At 35.9% G+C, this 19930-nt stretch overlaps 1 protein-coding gene across 1 annotated transcript in view; it reads right to left on the reverse strand.

The window, feature by feature from the left end:
- CEP350 (centrosomal protein 350) overlaps positions 1-19930 on the reverse strand; it is a 155534-nt gene that overhangs the window by 100889 nt on the left and 34715 nt on the right. Inside the window, exons 7-12 of the mRNA XM_080824205.1 lie at positions 15948-16061; positions 11865-11978; positions 8421-8567; positions 6393-7051; positions 5513-5634; positions 398-1455 (exon numbers count right to left, since the gene is read on the reverse strand). Of these exons, the coding sequence (XP_080680331.1) occupies positions 398-1455; positions 5513-5634; positions 6393-7051; positions 8421-8567; positions 11865-11978; positions 15948-16061 (2214 nt within the window). The remainder of the gene's footprint in view (positions 1-397; positions 1456-5512; positions 5635-6392; positions 7052-8420; positions 8568-11864; positions 11979-15947; positions 16062-19930) is intronic.

A 19930-nucleotide genomic window follows, 5' to 3' on the forward strand; every position in this document is an offset into this window, starting at 1 on the left:
CAATTCTTGACCATTATATTCCCAATGACTCACAATCACTGTATTAATCTACTTATTTTCTATCTAAACACATAACGATGGTCACAGAAAATCTAGCACACACTTGGTACAGACCAATCCTGAACACCACAAATGAATTTCTCTAAAATTAAAACAAAATTTCTAAAACTATCAATCAATTATTGGTTCATGACAATAACAACCAAAAAAAAATTTTAATGATGAAATTGCAATACTTTAGTTAAAGCTCACAGATAATTTAGACTGATAAATCTCTATTATCCTCATAAATGAACAAATGAAAATTTATACTTAAGTATTACCCTGTACAGAATTATTAAATGATTTATCTTAAGATAACATACAAATAAGCACAAGGCTTACTTATTTTTCTCACCTTTTCCATACAACTGATACGACTTTGTAAAAATATTAATGACACTATGTGGACTTCCCTTTGCCAATTCTTCCCACGGTCCTTTGCTTTGTGTACCACCTATGTGCCCAAAAAGTGGCAAGAATTTTTCAGCTTCCTTCTGAAATTCTTTGATGGGTTCATAACCATTTCTTTCTCCAGCACAAAATTCCTTTTCCTTTAAGATTTCTGCTACCTTCAATGGGGGCTGTCCATCTTGGCCTCCCTCTTCTTCAGAGAGACTCCCCTCACTAAGAAGAGGCCCTTCACTGACTGAATCTGTGCTAGAACCAAGAGACAATTTGGCTTTGTCTTGAGAAGCTGGCATATCAGAGCTAGAAGAGTCAGTCTGCCTCTTACACAACTGTGCCAGGAGCCCTTCTGGTTTGGGACCAGGGGATCTCATTCTGAATCTTGATATGGCACTCTGAGGTCTTATCATTTCAGGAAGCTTTTTAAATTCACTCAGGTTGCCTACACCAGGAATATCATCATCAAAAGTTGCATGAGACACACAGGTCCCTATCATCTTTTGAATTCGGGCAGAGAAAACATCTTCAGGATCCTCTTTCACAGGTGGACTTACAGCCTTGGTCCATAGTCCCCCTTCTTGGGGTGTTTGCTGTACATCATACTCAGCATTCCATACTGACCCATAGTTTATGTGAGCCCCAGCTAATTTCTTGGCTTCACTTTCAATCCTGCTGGACAGAGAAGCAGCTGTTGCTTTCAAGGCTTCAATACGATCCAGTTTACTCTTATACTGGCTGGCACTAGGTTTTAACAAGGCATCTGGATGAGCAGCTGGTGAGGTCAGATATGGTTGAGGTGTAAAAGTTAATGGCCCTGAGGCCACAGTATGATTCTTTCTGGTTGGTAAAATAGATTCAAAATCCTTATGCAAAATTCCTACATGCTCTAGACTCAAGAGATGAGAGAGTAAATTTCCGGCTGTTCCAACAAGAGGCTGTGGTTGAGGATTCTGGACTCGTGGGCTCAGTCTGTCAGGCTGCACCCATGTAGGTTCCATCAAGTCCCTTCTGGAAATGAAAGTCATAGTATGTTAGTTAACACAGTAACTCATCATTAAGCCACCAGCTTTTTTAAACTTTTTTTTCTTATAAGAGTAACGCACATTCACCACCGGAATTAAAAAGGACAGGTAAAGAGGATAGATAGAGATCACTCATAGCTAAACAATGAGAAAGCTGCACTACTAATATTTCATTTAGAATTATAACTTCCCAAAGATTTTTCTGTGTGTGTGATGTGTTTTGGCATTGTTATTTTCATAAAAACGGAATGTTATCATGCAAACTGCTTTCTTCAACACATATTTTTAAACTATTAATTAAAGAGAAGGCTTTATAACCTTTAAAACTCTGTGAACAAAATTCTTTACAACATTGGCTTTACCCATTTCTTTTAAAAATAATGTTATACAAGGGTGCCTGGTGGCTCAGTCAGTTAACTGTCTGCCTTTGGCTCAGGTCATGATCCCAGGGTCTTGTGTTCAAACTGACATCCAACTTCCTACTCAGCAGTGAGCCTGCTTCTCCCTTTCTCTGTGCCCCTCTGCCCCCACTTGTGCTCTCTTGCTTGTGCTGACTTCCTCTCAGAAATCTTTTTAAAAAATTAAAATTAAAAAAAGTTAAAATAATGCTCTATAAAAGAGAAATGCTTAAGATTGCTAAATACTAACATAGGCATCATATTCATTATTCCAATCAACAAATATTTAGTGAATATTTATGTTTAATATTGTACATACTGAAGAAATAAGGAGATTATTACAATCTCAATTTTAAAAAATTAACAAACAGGAGCGCCTGGGTGGATCAGTGGGTTAAGCCTCTGCCTTCGGCTCAGGTCATGGTCTCAGGATCCTGGGGTCAAGCCCCACATCGGGCTCTCTGCTCAGCAGGGAGCCTGTTTCTCCCTCTCTCTCTGCCTGCCTCTCTGCCTACTTGTGATCTCTGTCTGTCAAATAAATAAATAAATAAATAAATCTTTTAAAAAATTAACAAATATCAATGAGTATCAATGCAAAATTATGAATACCAATTTTAAATATACAATACAGAATAGGTGTTCATAAAGTCTAAAAACAGAATAAAGACGTCCCAGATGGCGTTATATAAATAACATGTTTCTAGACCATGGACACCCTGTAATATTAAGGGATATTATAAAAACATGAAAGGTCAATATTAACTATTAAGTAGGTGCTTATTAAAAAACAACATGAGGGGCGCCTGGGTGGCTCAGTGGGTTAAAGCCTCTGCCTTCGGCTCAGGTCATGATCTCGGGGTCCTGGGATCAAGCTCCACATCGGGCTCTCTGTTCAGGAGGGAGCCTGCTTCCTCCTCTCTCTCTGCCAGTCTCTCTACCTATTTGTGATCTCTGTCAGTCAAATAAATAAATAAATAAATAAATAAAAATCTTGAAAAAAAAAAAATGAGATTCTGTCCTTGGTCTTGTCCATTATTTTTGGATGATGACATAGAGATATGCTTATCAAATTTGCAGATGACAGAAAGCTAGGAGGCATGGCTAACCTAAAATATTATCAAATTAAGATTCAAAGTGACTTGAACAGGCAGCAACATTTACCAAACTAGTATGGATAAATGTGAAGTCTTACCAACTAAATTCAGAAGAATCACCTAGAGGAGGGTAACCAGAGTGATAAGAGAATTGGAAAGCACGTCATGCAAGGTTTGGTTGGAAGTCATGCTGTACAGTCTTTTGTTTTGAAGTGTTGCTAAGAAAACAGAATGAAGGAAGACTAGAGCATAGACTATGCCACAAAATATAAAGTGTGAGGTTATTAGGGCTCAAACTAAGCTGCAGTAATGGGAATATAAAGGAAGTTGTAAATATAAATGATATTGCTGAGTAAAAATTCAAGATCTTTAAATTCAAGTATTTAGAATGCCAATTATGTGCCAGGCACTATGTTGATACTAGAGGAACAGGGGAGACAAAAATCCAGTTAATCCAGTTAAGACTTAATCCTTAATCTTTTGTTTCTCAAGATCTAGCAGGGATAAGAGACTAATAGTTAAAATACAACGCCTTAAGTACTATGTAAAGATATATAAAATTCAATAGAGTGTGTATAGAAAATAATAAACTCTGCTAGCCAAGGAAAGTGGCTTTTGAGCTAGATCTTCAGGTTCTTCAAGGTCGGATATGTAATTTAAAGATTTTTTATTCGTTTTATTTGACAGGCAGAGATTACAAGTAGGCAGAGAGGCAGGCAGAGAGAGGAGGAAGCAGGCTCCCTGCTGAGCAGAGCGCCCGATGCGGGGCTCGATCCCAGGATCCTGGGATCATGACCTGAGCCGAAGGCAGAGGCTTTAACCCACTGAGCCACCCAGGTGCCCCTCGGATATGTAATTTAGAGTTTCTCAGGTAGCTAATGAAGAACATGGACATGAAGGGCAAGGAAAGGGAAATCAGGCTTCCACGCATGAAGCAACGGAGATATGCTGGAACCACTAACAGAAAAGGGGAACCTAAGAAATGGGTGGAGGGGAAAGAGGAGGCAATAGATTATGTATCACAAGTTAAAGAAATTCGATATTAAAAAGAAAAGGAAAGGAACATGTGCAAGTTAATAATAATAGATCTGTTTTACATTTGGTTTGTTTTTAAGACCGGATAACTTCTTTAGAATTAGAAGAAAATTCAGGGAAGGGTAAAACAGAAGACAGGAAGCCAGCAAAGTATGTCGGACAATAATAATGGGACTGAAATGAACTGGAGAGTATACCTACCTAAAGGTATTCAAATTAAAAGAAAAAAAATTTTTTTAAGATTTTTTACTTATTTATTTGACAGAGACACAGCAAGAGAGGGAACCCAAGAAGGGGGCGTGGGGGAGAGAGAAGCAGGCGTCCCGCTGAGCAGAGAGCCCGATGGAGGGCTCGAACCCAGGACCCTGGGATCATGACCTGAGCAGAAGGCAGACGCCTAATGACTGAGCCACCCAGGTGCCCCTCAAAAAAGTTTTTAAAGTTTATTTATGCTTGAAATTTGAAAGGTATTTACAACCTTAAATAAATCATATGAAACTTAGTAGGAGGCAGTGTGTAGACTGGTTAAAGGCACAGATTTCTGGAATTAGACTGCTTAAGTTCAAATCCCTCTCCACCACTAATGTTTTGATCTTTGAGAAAGTTAAACTCAAGACCTCAATTGCCTCTTCTGTAAAATGGGAATAACAAGAGTCCCTAGCTCAAGGAATTACCAAAATTAAGTAAGAGAACATACACAAAGTACTTAGATAAGTGCCTGGAAACTAACAAGTACTCAATAAATGTTGGCTATTTTTATCAGTATTCTTATTCTTTGGGGGGGAGGTGTAACCATGTGTATTAACCCCTAATTGGAAAGTGATTTGATTTTTATTTGTGTGTTCTCAAAGAAGAGTTTTAAAAGCTTTCTCTTCCCAAAATAGTTAAAAGTATTTAAAACAGTGTCATCTCATAATCACCTCAAATTCCACACATTGTTTACTTTTACTTCATTGCAAACAATATAGTACAGCAAGAAAAATTTTTTCTTAAGAAAACTTAGGGTAAAATAGTCCTTGATCAGCAACCTAGCCCTTGTTCCTAGCCTCTGTTCGTATGTTCACACACATATCCAAATACAGCCTTCGAAAGGTACAATGATAATCTGGGAAGAGTCACATGAAGAAATTTTGACCAGTAATAGCTACAAACATGCCTTCTGAAAATTATTCACCACAAATACTTGAAAATATTAATTTCACTGTGATTCATTCATCTAACACAGTTTTACTGTGTGTTTAGTCCAGAGAAAGCAAGAGTGCTCCCAACTCCCCTGGGGGGCTGACGTTGACATTGGATAGAAAAGGACAGGTAAAAGTGGAACAGCAGAATCGGGTATGCATACGTATAGCTGTACACCATGCTTAAGTACCATCATAAGATACTAACCGATTTCTAAATAAACTTCTTGCTCACGTAAAAGGCCAGTTAACAAAATTCACTGCACATCAACCACTATACTAAATATCATGGGAAAAAAAAGACCCTTAATCATCTTTCACTCTCTCCTTTTTACCTTGCAAGAGGTTGTGGAGGTTCCGACAGAGACATGTCACTACTGGAAGATGCACTTAGGGGACGTTCCTGTACTTTGTTTTCTTTGTCAGATTCTCCAGAAGGCTGATACCCTGGTCTGGTCTAGGAGAAAAGGACATCAAATTTACGTGACTCCTATCACAAAGACATACTCAGGGACTACATAACAAAAACACTAAGTCACTTCAGCTTTACAAAGATCATGAAATGTGGGGGCTTTTTCTCTTAAAATTGGTTCAAATTTAGTCTGTCTTAAGCAGCTATTACAATTAATAGCAAAATTACACCTGAAATCCAAGAAAGGCACCTAATACTAACCGCTTAATTTCAAGTTTATAAAGCTCTTTTTAAACCTCAGTGTTTTCACCTAGAAATACTAGTAGCATTTACCTTCTCAGGGTTATGAGGATTTACTGAACCTTTAGCCTATAATGCCTTTAAAACAGTTTGTGGTACACAGTACATATTCAACATTATTCTTAAAAACAACAGCAATCCTCATAAAATTATCACATAGAGTAGGATATTCTCTAATTTCAGCACAGATCGCAAAAATAGGCTTTTATTAACATAATCTAACTTTCTGCTCAGTAATACAATGAAATCTAGGCAAGGACTTAACAGGAGTGATGAGAGGAACAGAGATCGGCAACAGTCACTCTAGGAAATGCTAACTGAGCACTTGTTTTCAATCGTGTTTATCCAGTTACTCTCCAGATACAATAAATTTCATGAAAAGGTCAACATTATTACAAAGTTTGAGCATATGCCTGAATATTATGAATGACAGCAACAAAATGACAAATAAGTTTTTCCTAATCATAAACGAGTTCCTTTCGCATTTCTGACACAACTATTACCTGTGTTTCCTGCGTAACATGTGGATGAGGCGGCTCTTCGAGCAAGGTCTTTTCTAGTAGCAGTTTGGAGTAAGTATCCTGCAGTCGCCTAGTTACTGATGGCTCGGAAGGAGGCACGTTTTTTACTTTAGTAAAGGCTTCTTTCTGTTTCCGATAGAGCTCCTGTAATCGTTTGTTCTTCTGCTCGGTGGCCTCCTTTTGAGCCTTTTTCTCTTCATTTTGCTTCCTTTTCCTTTCCTCCTGCTGTCTAACAATGTACTGTCGTACTTCATCTGTGTCATAGTGGCGCTTTTTGGAAATAACAGGGGGATCTTCATTAGCTGTTATTTTGTCAGGTTTTCTTTTTACGGGGCTGTGACTTCTAGGAGCTTGTACTGGGGCTGATGACTTCTGATTCTGTAACTCTCCTGTCTCTTGTCTTGCAGCCTGAACTGTAGAATCCAGCTGTAGGTCATCAAGAATTCCACGAATTTCAAGAGGTAAAAAATCCTTATTTAAGGCAGTATTTTCCTCCTGTTTATTATCTGGAAGCGATGGAGCTAATTTCTTTGTATTATTTTCAGACCGAGCTCTACTTCTCGAACGTTCTGAGTTTCGTGGAAGATGTCTATGTGCAACATCCAATCTGGGATCAGATTCTGCTCTTCCAATATGACCCCCTGCAAAGTATGAACTGTTAGCGATGTATTAAAATCCTATATTCACTCCTAAGATTTATCGTAGTGAAAGAAAAAATTAGAGAATTTCACTTTATCTTAAACTCCAATTTAAATATCCTATGAAATTGTTTAAAGAATATTATAGAAGGAAAGAGAAAACAGTTTTTTAGAAGAGAATAATTTCAACCTTTAGAAAGGACTATACATACTTGGCATTTAAAAAAGGGATTTTAAATATTTCTGAAATAAAGATAGCCCTTATTGTTGTCGTGAATATTTAACTATTAATAGAGAGTTACTATTTCTCTCCCATGCAAATATTTAATGTCACTATCTCTCTCCATCCCTAAACCCCTAAAACAGGTGTTTAAAAACCAACAATGTTATGCTGCCACAACTCTCCAATAAATAACAGAAAAGAAATTAAATATATAGAAAAGCAATTATTTTATAATCTAAATGTCTGCTGATGTGACTTAATTTTAAACTGAGAATGGGTGTGAGTTTATTTACAAGCTAGAGGAGAGTGAAGAAGAGTAAATACAAAGTATATATTGACTTCTATATATACCTAATTATAGTTATAATTGCATTTCTTACTGAATCCATTCTTAGAAGCTCAAATTAATTGAAGCAAATTTTATTACTGGAAAGGAAAGCTGGACTGTAGGTATTTGTATTTCATTTCCCAAAATTAGTGTTCATGAAAAAAGTTAACTAGTTATTTCAAAGAACATTTAAGATACTTCGAGAAGAGAAAAGCAATGCACTTGAGGGTCAAACCAAAGAGTTGTAGACCCTAGATCAAATTTTGCCACCCACTTAATGTATATACTCTTGAGAAAAATCACTTCTCTCTTGGGGCCTGTTTCCTAATCTGTCAAACAGAATGTGTGCCTATGTTGGTGTATACAGGGATAAGACAGATTGGACTTAATTCCCTTAAGGTCTCTAAAAGTCTAAGAAAATCTAATTAAATGATGCTTTTCTATTCCCATGGCAGCTAAATAATTAATATAACATTAATATATATATTATATATATATTATATATATAATATATATATTATATATATAATATAATAATTAATATATAATTAATGTAATTAATATAACAAACAGAACTCTTAATAAAAGTTGCCGTAACATCTATATATGGAAATTATCGACAGACAAGCCCAACAGAACATTTCTTCTTTTATAAGCTACATCCACAATTATAAACCAAACTTTTTTTTTTAATAAACCAAATTCTTAAAGCATTCTCAAAAGAGTACTTTCACCTCCTCTAAGAATTTACACAAGCAATTTTTAATTGCTCTTCTCAACAATTTTAATTATTGAAACAATTTAATAATTTAACTACTCACCAGATTTAGCAGTTCTTTCTCTTCCGCTTCTGTCACTTGATGCTGTTCTTCGCTCTTTTTGCTCCACTCTGGGTGCAGGCCCCAGGATCTTCTTTACTAGTTTTTGTCCATCTCGCCAAGAGGATGTACTTATCAGACGACTGCTACCTAAAAAAAAGATATATACATAGTGGGTTGAATTTAAAACTTCAAAATTATCTCTAACAAATTTATCTCTAACAAATTTATCTAGTCAACCATACAGGTTTTGTAATTCATTTTATGCTTATCTTATGCCAAAGTTAAATGGTTTACAATCTAATTTTTAACACAATGTCCTCAAAATCAAATATCAGTTTGCTTAAATCTTGATTTATCCACACATTTCAAATAAGTGTAAAATGCTTTGGAAGTTAAATACCAAATTTAACAACTCCCAAAACCTCAAGTAGAGCACTGAATCCAACAGTTTGGGCACAGAACCAAAGTATGTCTTAATTGTAGTAAGGGTTTGGTTTACCAACTGTACCATTTTACATAGTAAAATACATGTTTGCTTAATGAACAAATGACTTAATCTAAGCATAGGGAAAAAATTCGAAGAAACATGTAACAGTCAACAGTGATAACCTTTGAAGAGGATAGTATTACAGGGAATTTCACATTATATTTTATAGATACATACCAGAACTACATATTACCTTTTTATACATAAAACAATGATAGTCAAAAAGCAAGTATCATCATTTTAAATTGCCCTCTTTATAAAAGTTCATAAAAATAAAAGTATGGTCCAATAAATATAGCTGTTGACTAAGAGAGAAACTTTTCACTTATTACTTTCAGATTGTAAAAAAATTAAAATTAGACCATCATACTCCAACACAGGTGGAGTACTCTGTGGCTACTTTAAATTAAAATTTCCGTAAGAAATTAGAAAAATGTTCTTGTGGTAAGCCACTAAGAGAAAAAGATAAAATGTTATGACTATAACGATTACGATCACCTATTATGATTTTAAAACTACTGTAATGAAATAACAAAATACTAGTACTTTAAGTGAGGATAGTGGTTTTCTCTGTTTTCTTCTATTTTTCAAGCTTTCTATGTTGCTGTTTTATTGTACTTATAACAAAAGACATACTATTTAGAGTTATTTTTAAAAGGCTTCAATTTGCGCACCTGGGTGGCTCAGTCTGTTAAGCATCTGCCTTCGGCTCAGGTCATGATCCCAGGGTCCTGAGTCCCACATCAGGCTCCCTGCTCAGCAGGGAGTTTTCTTCTCCTTCTCCCTCTCCCTGCCACTCACCCCCTGCTTGTGTACTCTCTCTCTCACCCTCTCAAATAAATAAAATCTTTTTTTAAAAAAATAAAAAGGCTTCAATTTAAAAGTTTAAGTTGAAAGTACAGTTTTAATGAAAACATCCCGTATAAAGAAACATGAATCACAAATCTGTGTGTGCTATTTACTTTGTTTCTGCACCTTGTTATTAACCTTAAATGATCTATTTAAAATATTTAAACGGCTTTAAGTCTATAGCTGAATCTATTTACAAGAAACTTTATGTTCTTAAGCAAAATGAGAGAACAGGCTTCTCTTCGATTTCAGCTTAATTTTCCAAATCAAAAGCAAGCAACCACGAATAGACTGGGTAGTTATTTATAAATGCTGGCTTCTGAATATGCTGTGTGATTATTTCTAAATCCTGGCTTTCTGGAATAGTCTCCTGCAGTCATTGGTAGAAAAAGAGGACTTTCAGTATAGATAAGCTATTAATACAATTTTAGCACACTTAATGACTCTCTGTCTCTCAGTTACTGCACAGTGCATACATGGGAATTAGCCTACCACAAAACTGGATAAATACAATACAAGATCACTATTTATAAGTTATAGTGGTCTCAATGCTTCATTTCAAACTATGCCCCTGGCAAGAATATCAAATAATACATGAAAAATATCACTGTCATATTTTTTTCATGTAAAAACTAGTTTATATTCCAATAATTCATATTCTTATAAAATTTTATTTTGGGGGGTGCCTGAGTGGCTCAGTGACTTAAGCATCTTGCCTTTGGTTCAGGTCACTCGATCTCAGGGTCCTGGGATCAAGCCCCAAGTTGGGCTCCCTGCTCAGCAAGGAGTCTGCTTTTCTCCCTGTTTTGCCTCTCCTCCCAGCTCATGCTCTCTCCCCCTCTCTCTCAAATGAATAAATAAAATCTTTCTAAAAAAATTTTATTTTTTATTTGTATGTCATTCTGACATCTAGAGTTAACAATGAGTGTCACAAAATATGTTATTTGACACTCTAAAGATTAGTCTATGATCAGAAAAAAAGTGCCTGGTTAAAAACCAGTGTCCCATCACTCCTGCTCTGTGTTCCCATAAGACCTTGTAAAGTCACTATGATACATTTATCACATTTCAATATAAATGTATTAATGTTTTCCTGACAAATTTTTATAAGTTCCAAGAAGGCAGGGGCCACTTGCATGCTGCTTAGAACTATATGGCCCAAGCTTAGTATAGCACAATGCTTCACATACAGCAAGTGCTCACTAATATCTGCATGATGAATGAATGTAAGAATCACTGATCCTGAACGTCTCCAAAATGAAAGTGACAAATTCTGAACTTCTACCACTCTCTCAGCCCAAATTATCCACTAACATGAATAGGACAGCTAAATAACCCTTTTCAGGATAACCAGAAATAATAATTATTATTAATGGAATCATATCTAACATCTGAGTGCTTACCATGTGTCAAATACTGAGTTCCTTTAGGTATTAACTATTTTAGTTTTCACAACAACCCTGTGAGAGAAGTACTACTGCTTTCCCATTTTACATAGGGGGGAACCAAGGGACAATAAAATTCACTAACTCACCAAAGGAACAAAGCTAGATATGACTGGACTAGGCTCTAAATCTAGGCAACCTGAATTGGGCCTGGAGTGTTAATCACTATAAAACTAAAGAATTCTCTTTTTCCCTGTCCTAATTTATTTAGAGTCTGGCCTGACCACTATTGGGTGGGCTGCCATGCTTTTCTTCTGCAACATTTATTATCTTATGAGAATAAGTGAAGGGACTTAGTGACAGTTATAAGCAATCCCTTTACATAAAAAAGTTCACTAAATAAAAATCATTATCTTTAATCTAGTTAATTTCTATTAAAAATAATGATAAAAAAATGGGGGCAAGAGATGTGTTCAGTATTATGGTGAACATAAGGTTTCATGGGTAAATACAGACATGAAAAGTTATCAAACTAACATTCTAACTATGTACATCTTATTCTATGTCAATTATACCTCAATAAAACACATATACGAAATAATGATACATAAAATGTACTGAATTTTTCTATGTGCCATTTGGTTAACAAACAATTATTTCCATATAGGATGCCATTTCAGTATTATGCAATTTTAGGGTGGACATGATATTGAGAAAACTAACCTGTTTTGCCTTCTGGACTTGATAACTGTGTTACCTTTTGGACTTTTCGTACTGGCTTAACCACTTTCTTCTCTTTACCTTTTTCAGCAGGTTTCTCTTTCATAGAGACATCATCTGAAAAGCAGAAACACTTACAGTAAATACTTAAATGATTCCTACCCACCCACTCATCCTCTCCCCAGTAGAAAAAATCAGTATAAATCACATGATTCAGGTAGGGAGGAAAAAAACCTTTGCTGAGGATATTTTTGTGACCCATAAGCTACCAATGCCAACTCCTAAAGATTATTATTTAGAAGGGCCTAAAGATTACCACTACCCATACTACTAGGCTCTAATTCTTTATTTTTTGTTTTTCATTTTTGTTTTATCTTGTTTTATTTTCAGAAAACTCTTGAGAAATTTACCTCACTTTCATGAACTGGAAGAAGCTATAAAAGTAATGCTTCCCAAGCCAGGGTCATATCATTTATACTCTCACAGGTGAGCACTTTCACAGATTTCTATTTCACTTAAAAATTCCTATGTAGGGGCACCTAGGTGGCTCAGTGGGTTAAAGCCTCTGCCTTTGGCTCAGGTCATGGTCTTGGGGTCCTGGGATTGAGCCCCGAGTCGGGCTCTCTGCTCCGCAGGGAGCCTGCTTCCTCCTCTCTCTCTCTGCCTGCCTCTCTGCCTACTTGTGATCTGTCAAATAAATAAAAATAAAAATCTTTAATAAAAAAAAATTCCTATGTAACTAAGATATTCATGAACTTCTAGAATAAAACTTTATAAAATGCTCAATGTAATATTCCCAAATAATGCCAAGGTATTTCACGTAGAAATTACTAGTCACTAATTTTTTAAATTCCAATCGAGGGGAAGAGACTAGCTATACATATAAACTTAAAAATCAACCTCAATTACAGATCTGAAGAACTGTAAACATAGAATACATATAGAGCTCTGCATTCCGGGCAAAGTGGAAGTATGAGTAAAAGCCCTAAAGCAGGTGCATATCTGAGAAAACAGCAAGCTGGCCAGTGTGAGTAAAATGAACAAAGAGAAAAGTAGAAAGAACTAGAGTCCAAGACATAATTGAGGGCCAGATTGTGTTGGGCTTTACAAGTGATCTTAAGAACTTCAGGTTTTAGGGACGCCTGGGTGGCTCAGTTGGTTAAGCGGCTGCCTTCACCTCAGGTCATAATCCCAGCGTCCTGGGATCGAGTCCCACATCTGGCTCCTTGCTCAGCAGGGAGCCTGCTTCTCCCTCTCTCTCTGCCTGCCACTCTGTCTGCTTGTGCTCATTCTCACTCCTCTTACTCTCTCTGATAAATAAAATCTTTAAAAAAAAAAAAAAAGAAGAAGAAGAAGAAGAACTTCAGGTTTTACCTAAGAATGAGATTGAGAGGTTTTTGGAAGTTTGGGGGCAACGGAGTGATATGATCTAAATTAAATTTTAACAATCTTCCTCTAGCGGCTGTGATGAGAACATGAATTAGGACAAGGAGAAGCAGAAGACCAGTGAGAAGGCTACTGCAATAATCATTCAAGAGACTCATGGTGGCTTAGACCTAGGGAGTAGTGACAGAGGTGGGGAAAGTCATTATATTTTTAGATATATTTCAATAATATGAATTATAAGGTCTGTGAGAAATATGGGAGTCAAGGATAACTCAAGATTTGGGTCCTATCCCCCTGACACTAATACATTATATGTTAACTAACTGAATTTAAATTTTAAAAAGATTTGGGGCCTAAACAAATAGAAAGATAGGATGGAGGGACTATCAGAGAAGTAGGTTTAAGGGGTATATCATGACCCCATTTAGTTAGTTAGCTCCATGTTAAATAAAGTTTGAGAAACCCATTATACAACCAAAGGGAGATGGGAGTTAGCAGCTGGATACAACTGAGTTCAGAGAACTCTAGGCTAGAGACATGTATTTAAGAATCATCGACAACAGGGGCACCTGGATGGCTCAGTGGCTAAGTCTCTGCCTTCTGCTCAGGTCAAGATCCCAGGGACCTGGGATCCAGTCCACACTGGGCTCTCTGCTCAGCAGGAAGACTGCTTCCCTTCCTCTCTCTCTGCCTGCCTCTCTGCCTACTTGTGATCCCTGTATGTCAAATAAATAAATAAAATCTTAAAAAAAAAAATCATCAACAACAGAAAATATTTAAAGCCCTGAGACTAGATGAGCTTGCCTACTGTGTATGTAAATAAGTAGCAGTAGTAGTAGTAGCAGTAGTAGAAGGAGAAGTAGGAGAAAAAGAAGAAAAAGAAAGAGTGAGGAAGAGAAAAGAAAAGAGGGGAAAAAAGGACAGATTCAAGTACTGAGACCAAGGCATGGCTATGATTAGATATCAGGGAATTGATTTGGGGGGCTGAAAAGCAGCACCCAGACTCAGAAGGAAAACCAAGCATTTATGGTATCCTAGATGTCAAGTAAAAAGTTTCAAGAAAGAAGTGACTGATCATGTCTAATGCTGCAGAGAGATCAAGATGCAACTGAGAACTGAACACTGGATTTAGTAATGCAGAAGTCACTGAGGACCCTAAAATTAGCAGTCCACAGAGAAGCTGTAACAAAGACCCAATAGAAAGGATTCAAGAGTGAAAGGGAGGAAAAACCCGGAAACAATGAGTATAAAGCAAATTTTGGAACTATGCTGTAAACAGGAGAGAAACACAATAACTGAAGAGAGCAGGGCCAAAACAGGGGTTCTTTTATGATGGCTGAGATAACAGCACGTTATCAAACAGTGTGATGATGGGCATGACCTTGTAGAGAAGGAAAACTTGATGATGTAAAAGAAAGGAAATAAGGACAAAGTAATGTCCTTAAATACACAAGAGTAAATGGAATCTAAAACACAAGTAGATGGGTCAGTCCTAGCCAAAAGAACAGAGAGAGTTCAACCACCATGAGAGAGAAGGTAGTCTTTTTTTTTTTAAAGCTGGTTCCACACCCAGCATGGAGCCCAAAGTGGGTCTCAAACACACGACTCTGAGCTCATGACCTGAGCCAGATCAAGAGTCGGACACTTAACTTGCTGAGCCACCCAGGCACCCGAGAAGGCAGTCTTAATAGACCTCTTGAAGAAGTCCTTGGTGTACATCATTCTACTAGGCTGTAAAGATACTGACCTATGAAAGTACACTGTTATTATCCCTACCTTACAGATGAGAAAACAAAAGAGGAGGGGTTATGTAACACTGGTAATACACACAGGTAATAAGAGGCAGAGCTAGAATTTGACTCAACTTGTAAGTTGATTCTAAAATCTTTCCTCTTAACTATTATATTATACTCCCTTTCCACTTGAGGAAAAAAAATCTAAATACAGTGTTCCAATAGTAATAGTAGGAAAACTGGACTGGACACTTAATACCACAAAACTTACTATTAAAATCTCTATGGGGGTTTAATAGAAAAATCTCTGGCTTTAGAGTCAGAGAGAGTTAGTTGGCTTTGAATCTTGGCTTCAATTTTCAACTACCCTATACAACCTTGGGAAAATTACTCTGTGAGCTTCCATTTCCACAACTACAAAAAAAATACAAAAGTCTAAGAATGCAGCACCTTGCCCCCAATTACACCAAGTGTTCAATAACGAGTAACATTATTATATGACCTTCCTATTTCCCTCTTCCAGTCTTTCATAAGTCCCTCCTATTTCCAATTCTGTAAATGTATTCCTTTCCTATAATGTTTTTCTTTCTGCATTTTGCCCTCATGTTCATATCATCTTATCTGCTGCCTGCCAAATTACTGACCATCTCAAAGATATCAGAGGTCTAGTAGAAATAAACTTCAACTTGACTCAGCTATGTTTCCTTCAAATCAGACAGGCCTGACTTTGAAAGTCCCTTTGGTTAAAAATAGCTTCGTTTCTCTCTCATCAGACATGTATACTAATTTTAATCCTGGAGCAGAGCCTAGAGGCTAAGAGAGCCTTATGACTGAAACCACAACTACTTTAGTATACCATGCAGTTTAAAAAGGGAAATATCTTTAGTTTGGTGACAGTTTTATGTTTAAATATGTTAGACAGCATACATGATAAAATATGCAAAATCTAAGAAAGCTCTACTCTCACCTGCAAAGTGAAGTGCTAAGTCTCGATACAGTTCTCTACTCATGTTTTGAAATTCAGCCTCCTGCCACACTTTTCCATCAGGTGTTCGTATCTTGGTCTCTGAAGGATTGAAGCCTAATTTATACCAACAACACAAAACATTCTTTATCAAAACTGCTTTATAAGTTGTTTTACTTTTTAAAATGAGATGTAATTAACATACTATAAAAATCATTCTTTTAAAATATACAGTTCAATGGCTTTTAGTACATTCACAAAATTATGGACCTATCCCCGCTATCTAATTTCCTGCACCCATTAGTAGCCACTCCTTCCATGCCTCTCTTCCCTGGCAACCACTAATCTAACTTCATGGATTCACCTATTCTGGACACGTCATACAAACAGAGTCATACAATGTGGCCTTTTGTGTCTGCCTTCTTTCACTTAACATAATTTTTTCATTGACTGTGTAACATGTATCGAAGCTTTATTCCTTTTTATTACTCAGTGATATTCCATTGTATAATATACAAACACTGTTTATCCACTTACCAGCTGATGGACCCTCTAACTGCTTCTACTTTTTGGCTAGTATTAACAATATTGCTATGAACATTCATGGACAAGTTTTCCAGTGGACAAATGTTTTCAACTCTCTTGGATACTATACCTAGGAGTGGAATTGCTGGGGCATACGGAAACCCCATGTTTAACTTTTTGAGGACTGTCAAACCATTTTCTAAAGGGGCTGCACCATTTGACATTCTCATCAGCAATGTACAGGGGTCCCAATTTCTCCACATCCTCATCAACACTTGTTATTGTCTCTTGTTTTTATAAGAGGATCCTAGTGGTTGTGAGTAGTATCTCACTGTGGTTTTGATTCGTGTTTCCCTAATAACAAATGGTATTGGGCAGCTACTTAAGCTTTTTAAAGGATTCATAATTAGCTGCCACATAATGTACTGATAAATACTGTTTGGAAAAAGCAAGCTTCAGTGAGATGAAGCAATATACATTTGTTCCAAAAGATTAGAAATGGAGAAGCACTAAATTAAATGATAAGTGAATGCCATTCATAAATTATGGACTTCAGAGACAGAACTACTCTTCTCAGGACTAAGAAAGAGATAACACTAATTCTTCTTTCTTTGAAGATAGGCATTAATTGCTACTATCTGTCTGATTTTGCCTGTGGCTGAACAGACAGACAAGCTGCTATCTACACAAGCAAAACACACCCAAAGTATGGAAAACAGGTCTTGGACACGTTTGTTCAATTTCTCAACAAACATTACACATGTGCTATTTCCTAGGGATTAATACTCTGATTTCCTACTTTGATTTTATCTCTACTCTTTAAGAAATACACTAAACTTGGAATGTTATTTTACAAAATAATGAATATGGATGATAACCATAGTAGTATTTATGTTTTCAGATGGGCTTAACTTACCAAGGAATTGGCAGCTAATAAATATTTGTAAAATTAAATCAATATAAATAACTAGACTGGGGTCAGAAACTGGTAAAAGCACTCTAGAAGTGTTAAATAAAATGTACTAAATTGATTGCATGTCTAATAGAAATTCATCTATTCAGCTTTTAGACACAATAGCATAAGCTTAATTTCACCTGACATTTGTGGCAAGGGGCACATGATCATGCCTATACAAGGAAAAACTTTATAAATGTAGTGTCCAGTCTGTTGCAAGTGACAGTCTGTAATAATGTGGCAATCCCACACCAATCTCTCTCCCAACTTTTCATCACTATTACCCCCAACTCATGTCTCTACATTCAACTCTTTTTTTTTTTCTCTCCTCTTAAGAAAACATTTATCTCTATGGGAGCCTTTCTTTGTATTTGCATCTTTACTTATAAATTAACTTGAAGAAGCTTTCAATATCTACAATAGTTTCTTTTTCTGTAGTCGCCCCCGCTTTACACTTTCCACAGTCTCCGTTACCCACTGTTACCCATGGTGCAAAATCAGGTGACCCTCGCGTTGTCAAAGGCCAAGAGTAGTAGCCTAATGCTATATCACAGCGCCCATGTCACTCACTTCATCTCCTCACACAGGCCTGCTGTAACCTCACAGCATCACAAGAAGGGACAGGACAGTATATAACTTTTATTACAGTGTATTGTTATAATTGTTCTATTTTATGATTAGTTATTGTTGTTAATATATTACTATATCTAATTGCTAAATTGAACTTTATCATAGGCATGTATGTATAGGAAAAAAGTAGTATTTATACATTTCAGTACTGTCTAATTTCAGGCATCCACTGAAGGTCTTGAAATGTATCCCCCAAGAATGGGGGAGGGAACTACTATATTTCCATTCTTTATCCTCTTTTTTTCTTACTAGCTGAATTTATTGAATAGAATAAAAGAGTTACTATGCATTTATGTTCAAGACACTATACTAGGCTCTGAAATAAAATAAGGATGACCAATATAAGGTCTTAAACTTCATGGACATTCAGAGCAGGAAGAAAAATGTATGCAAAAAACCTAAGTATATAAAAAAAAATCATATAAACACTGTGTGTGTTCACTACCTCAAGTTTTAAAGCAGAATCGTAGAACACTTTCTATGTCTTTAAAGAAAGAAAAAACATAAATGAAAAACCAAGGTTTAGAATAGGCTTAGTATACTAACAACGGTATAAAAAAGAAGAAAGAAAATAAACACACACACACACACACACACACACTGTTTGTGTATGCAAAAATTATCTCTGGAAGGATATATAAATTGTTAACACAAGTAATCTCCAGAAAGGAAACCAGGTAGTTGGAGCACAAGAGCTTTTCAAGGTACACCCTCTTCATCTTTTGAGTTATGAACCAAGTGAATTTATTACGTATTTGAACAAATGACATTGAAATGTCATTTAGAATACAGCATATTAAGATCCTTTCAGTTTACCAAAAACTAGTTTGCCAAAAAGTTGACAAAATATAATTTTTCATTTCATTCACAGCAATAAATCCATTGCTCAGGACACTGGAAACTATGCTGTTACGATTTCTTAAATGTATGCTACATTTCATAAATTAGCCCCCCAAAAATTCTATTTGTCAAATATTTTAATACAAAAACTAACAGGTTAAAAAATTAGTAAGTCAAAGGCATATGGGCAATCCAGTTACCAACTCAAAGGAAATTAAGATTTTAAGATTTTCACTCCAGATCTTAGGGTTGTGTTTTGTTTTGTTCTATTTTTCATTTTTACATTTTTATAAATTATTAAATAAAATATGGATTTAAGTTGATCATCTTAACTTTCCCAAAGTGGAATAACTTTTGGAATTTCAGAACTTTGATTTCTAGAATAAACACAGCTTACCTGTACAATCTTCATTTAATGGATCTCACATTAGTATAGCAAAAGTTCTGGATAATCACTACCTCAGAAACAACAAGAACATTTTGACCCCACCATTAGCTATTTGCTCTGTTAACAGAGGACAATTACTACATGGTACACAAATGACTAGAAGGATATGAAATAATTTAATTAATAATACATTAGATCAATCCTGGATAACAGAGCAAGTTTTCAGTATTCTAAAAGTAACTGCTCACAATTTTATCACAAATTAGCAAGAATAAAATGCAAATAACCCATCTTTCACCTAATTCACAATGAATATCACTAGCAAAACATAATAAACAACATAAAATAAACAGGTAATTGCTCTAACTGTACTTATAAAATTTCTTCCGGAGAAAAGGACTAAAACACCTTAGGACTATAAAGAACTGCCAAGCTGGTCAGAGAAAAGCTAGACTTGGTAGAAAAATACAAAACAAAATTAACTAGAGCAAAAATTGTCCTAGTTTGTTAACAACTTAAAATTAACAGGAAAAAAAATGAATCTTGACAATATTTTCATCTTTATACACTTATCCAGAAGAACTGAACTTTGAAAAGTATCCACAAAAGAAAGGCTAATATAGCACAAGTCTTAATGACAAAAGTCTA

The sequence above is a fragment of the Martes martes genome, assembly GCF_963455335.1.
Source record: "Martes martes genome assembly, chromosome: 15".
Taxonomy (NCBI): Eukaryota; Metazoa; Chordata; class Mammalia; order Carnivora; family Mustelidae; genus Martes; species Martes martes.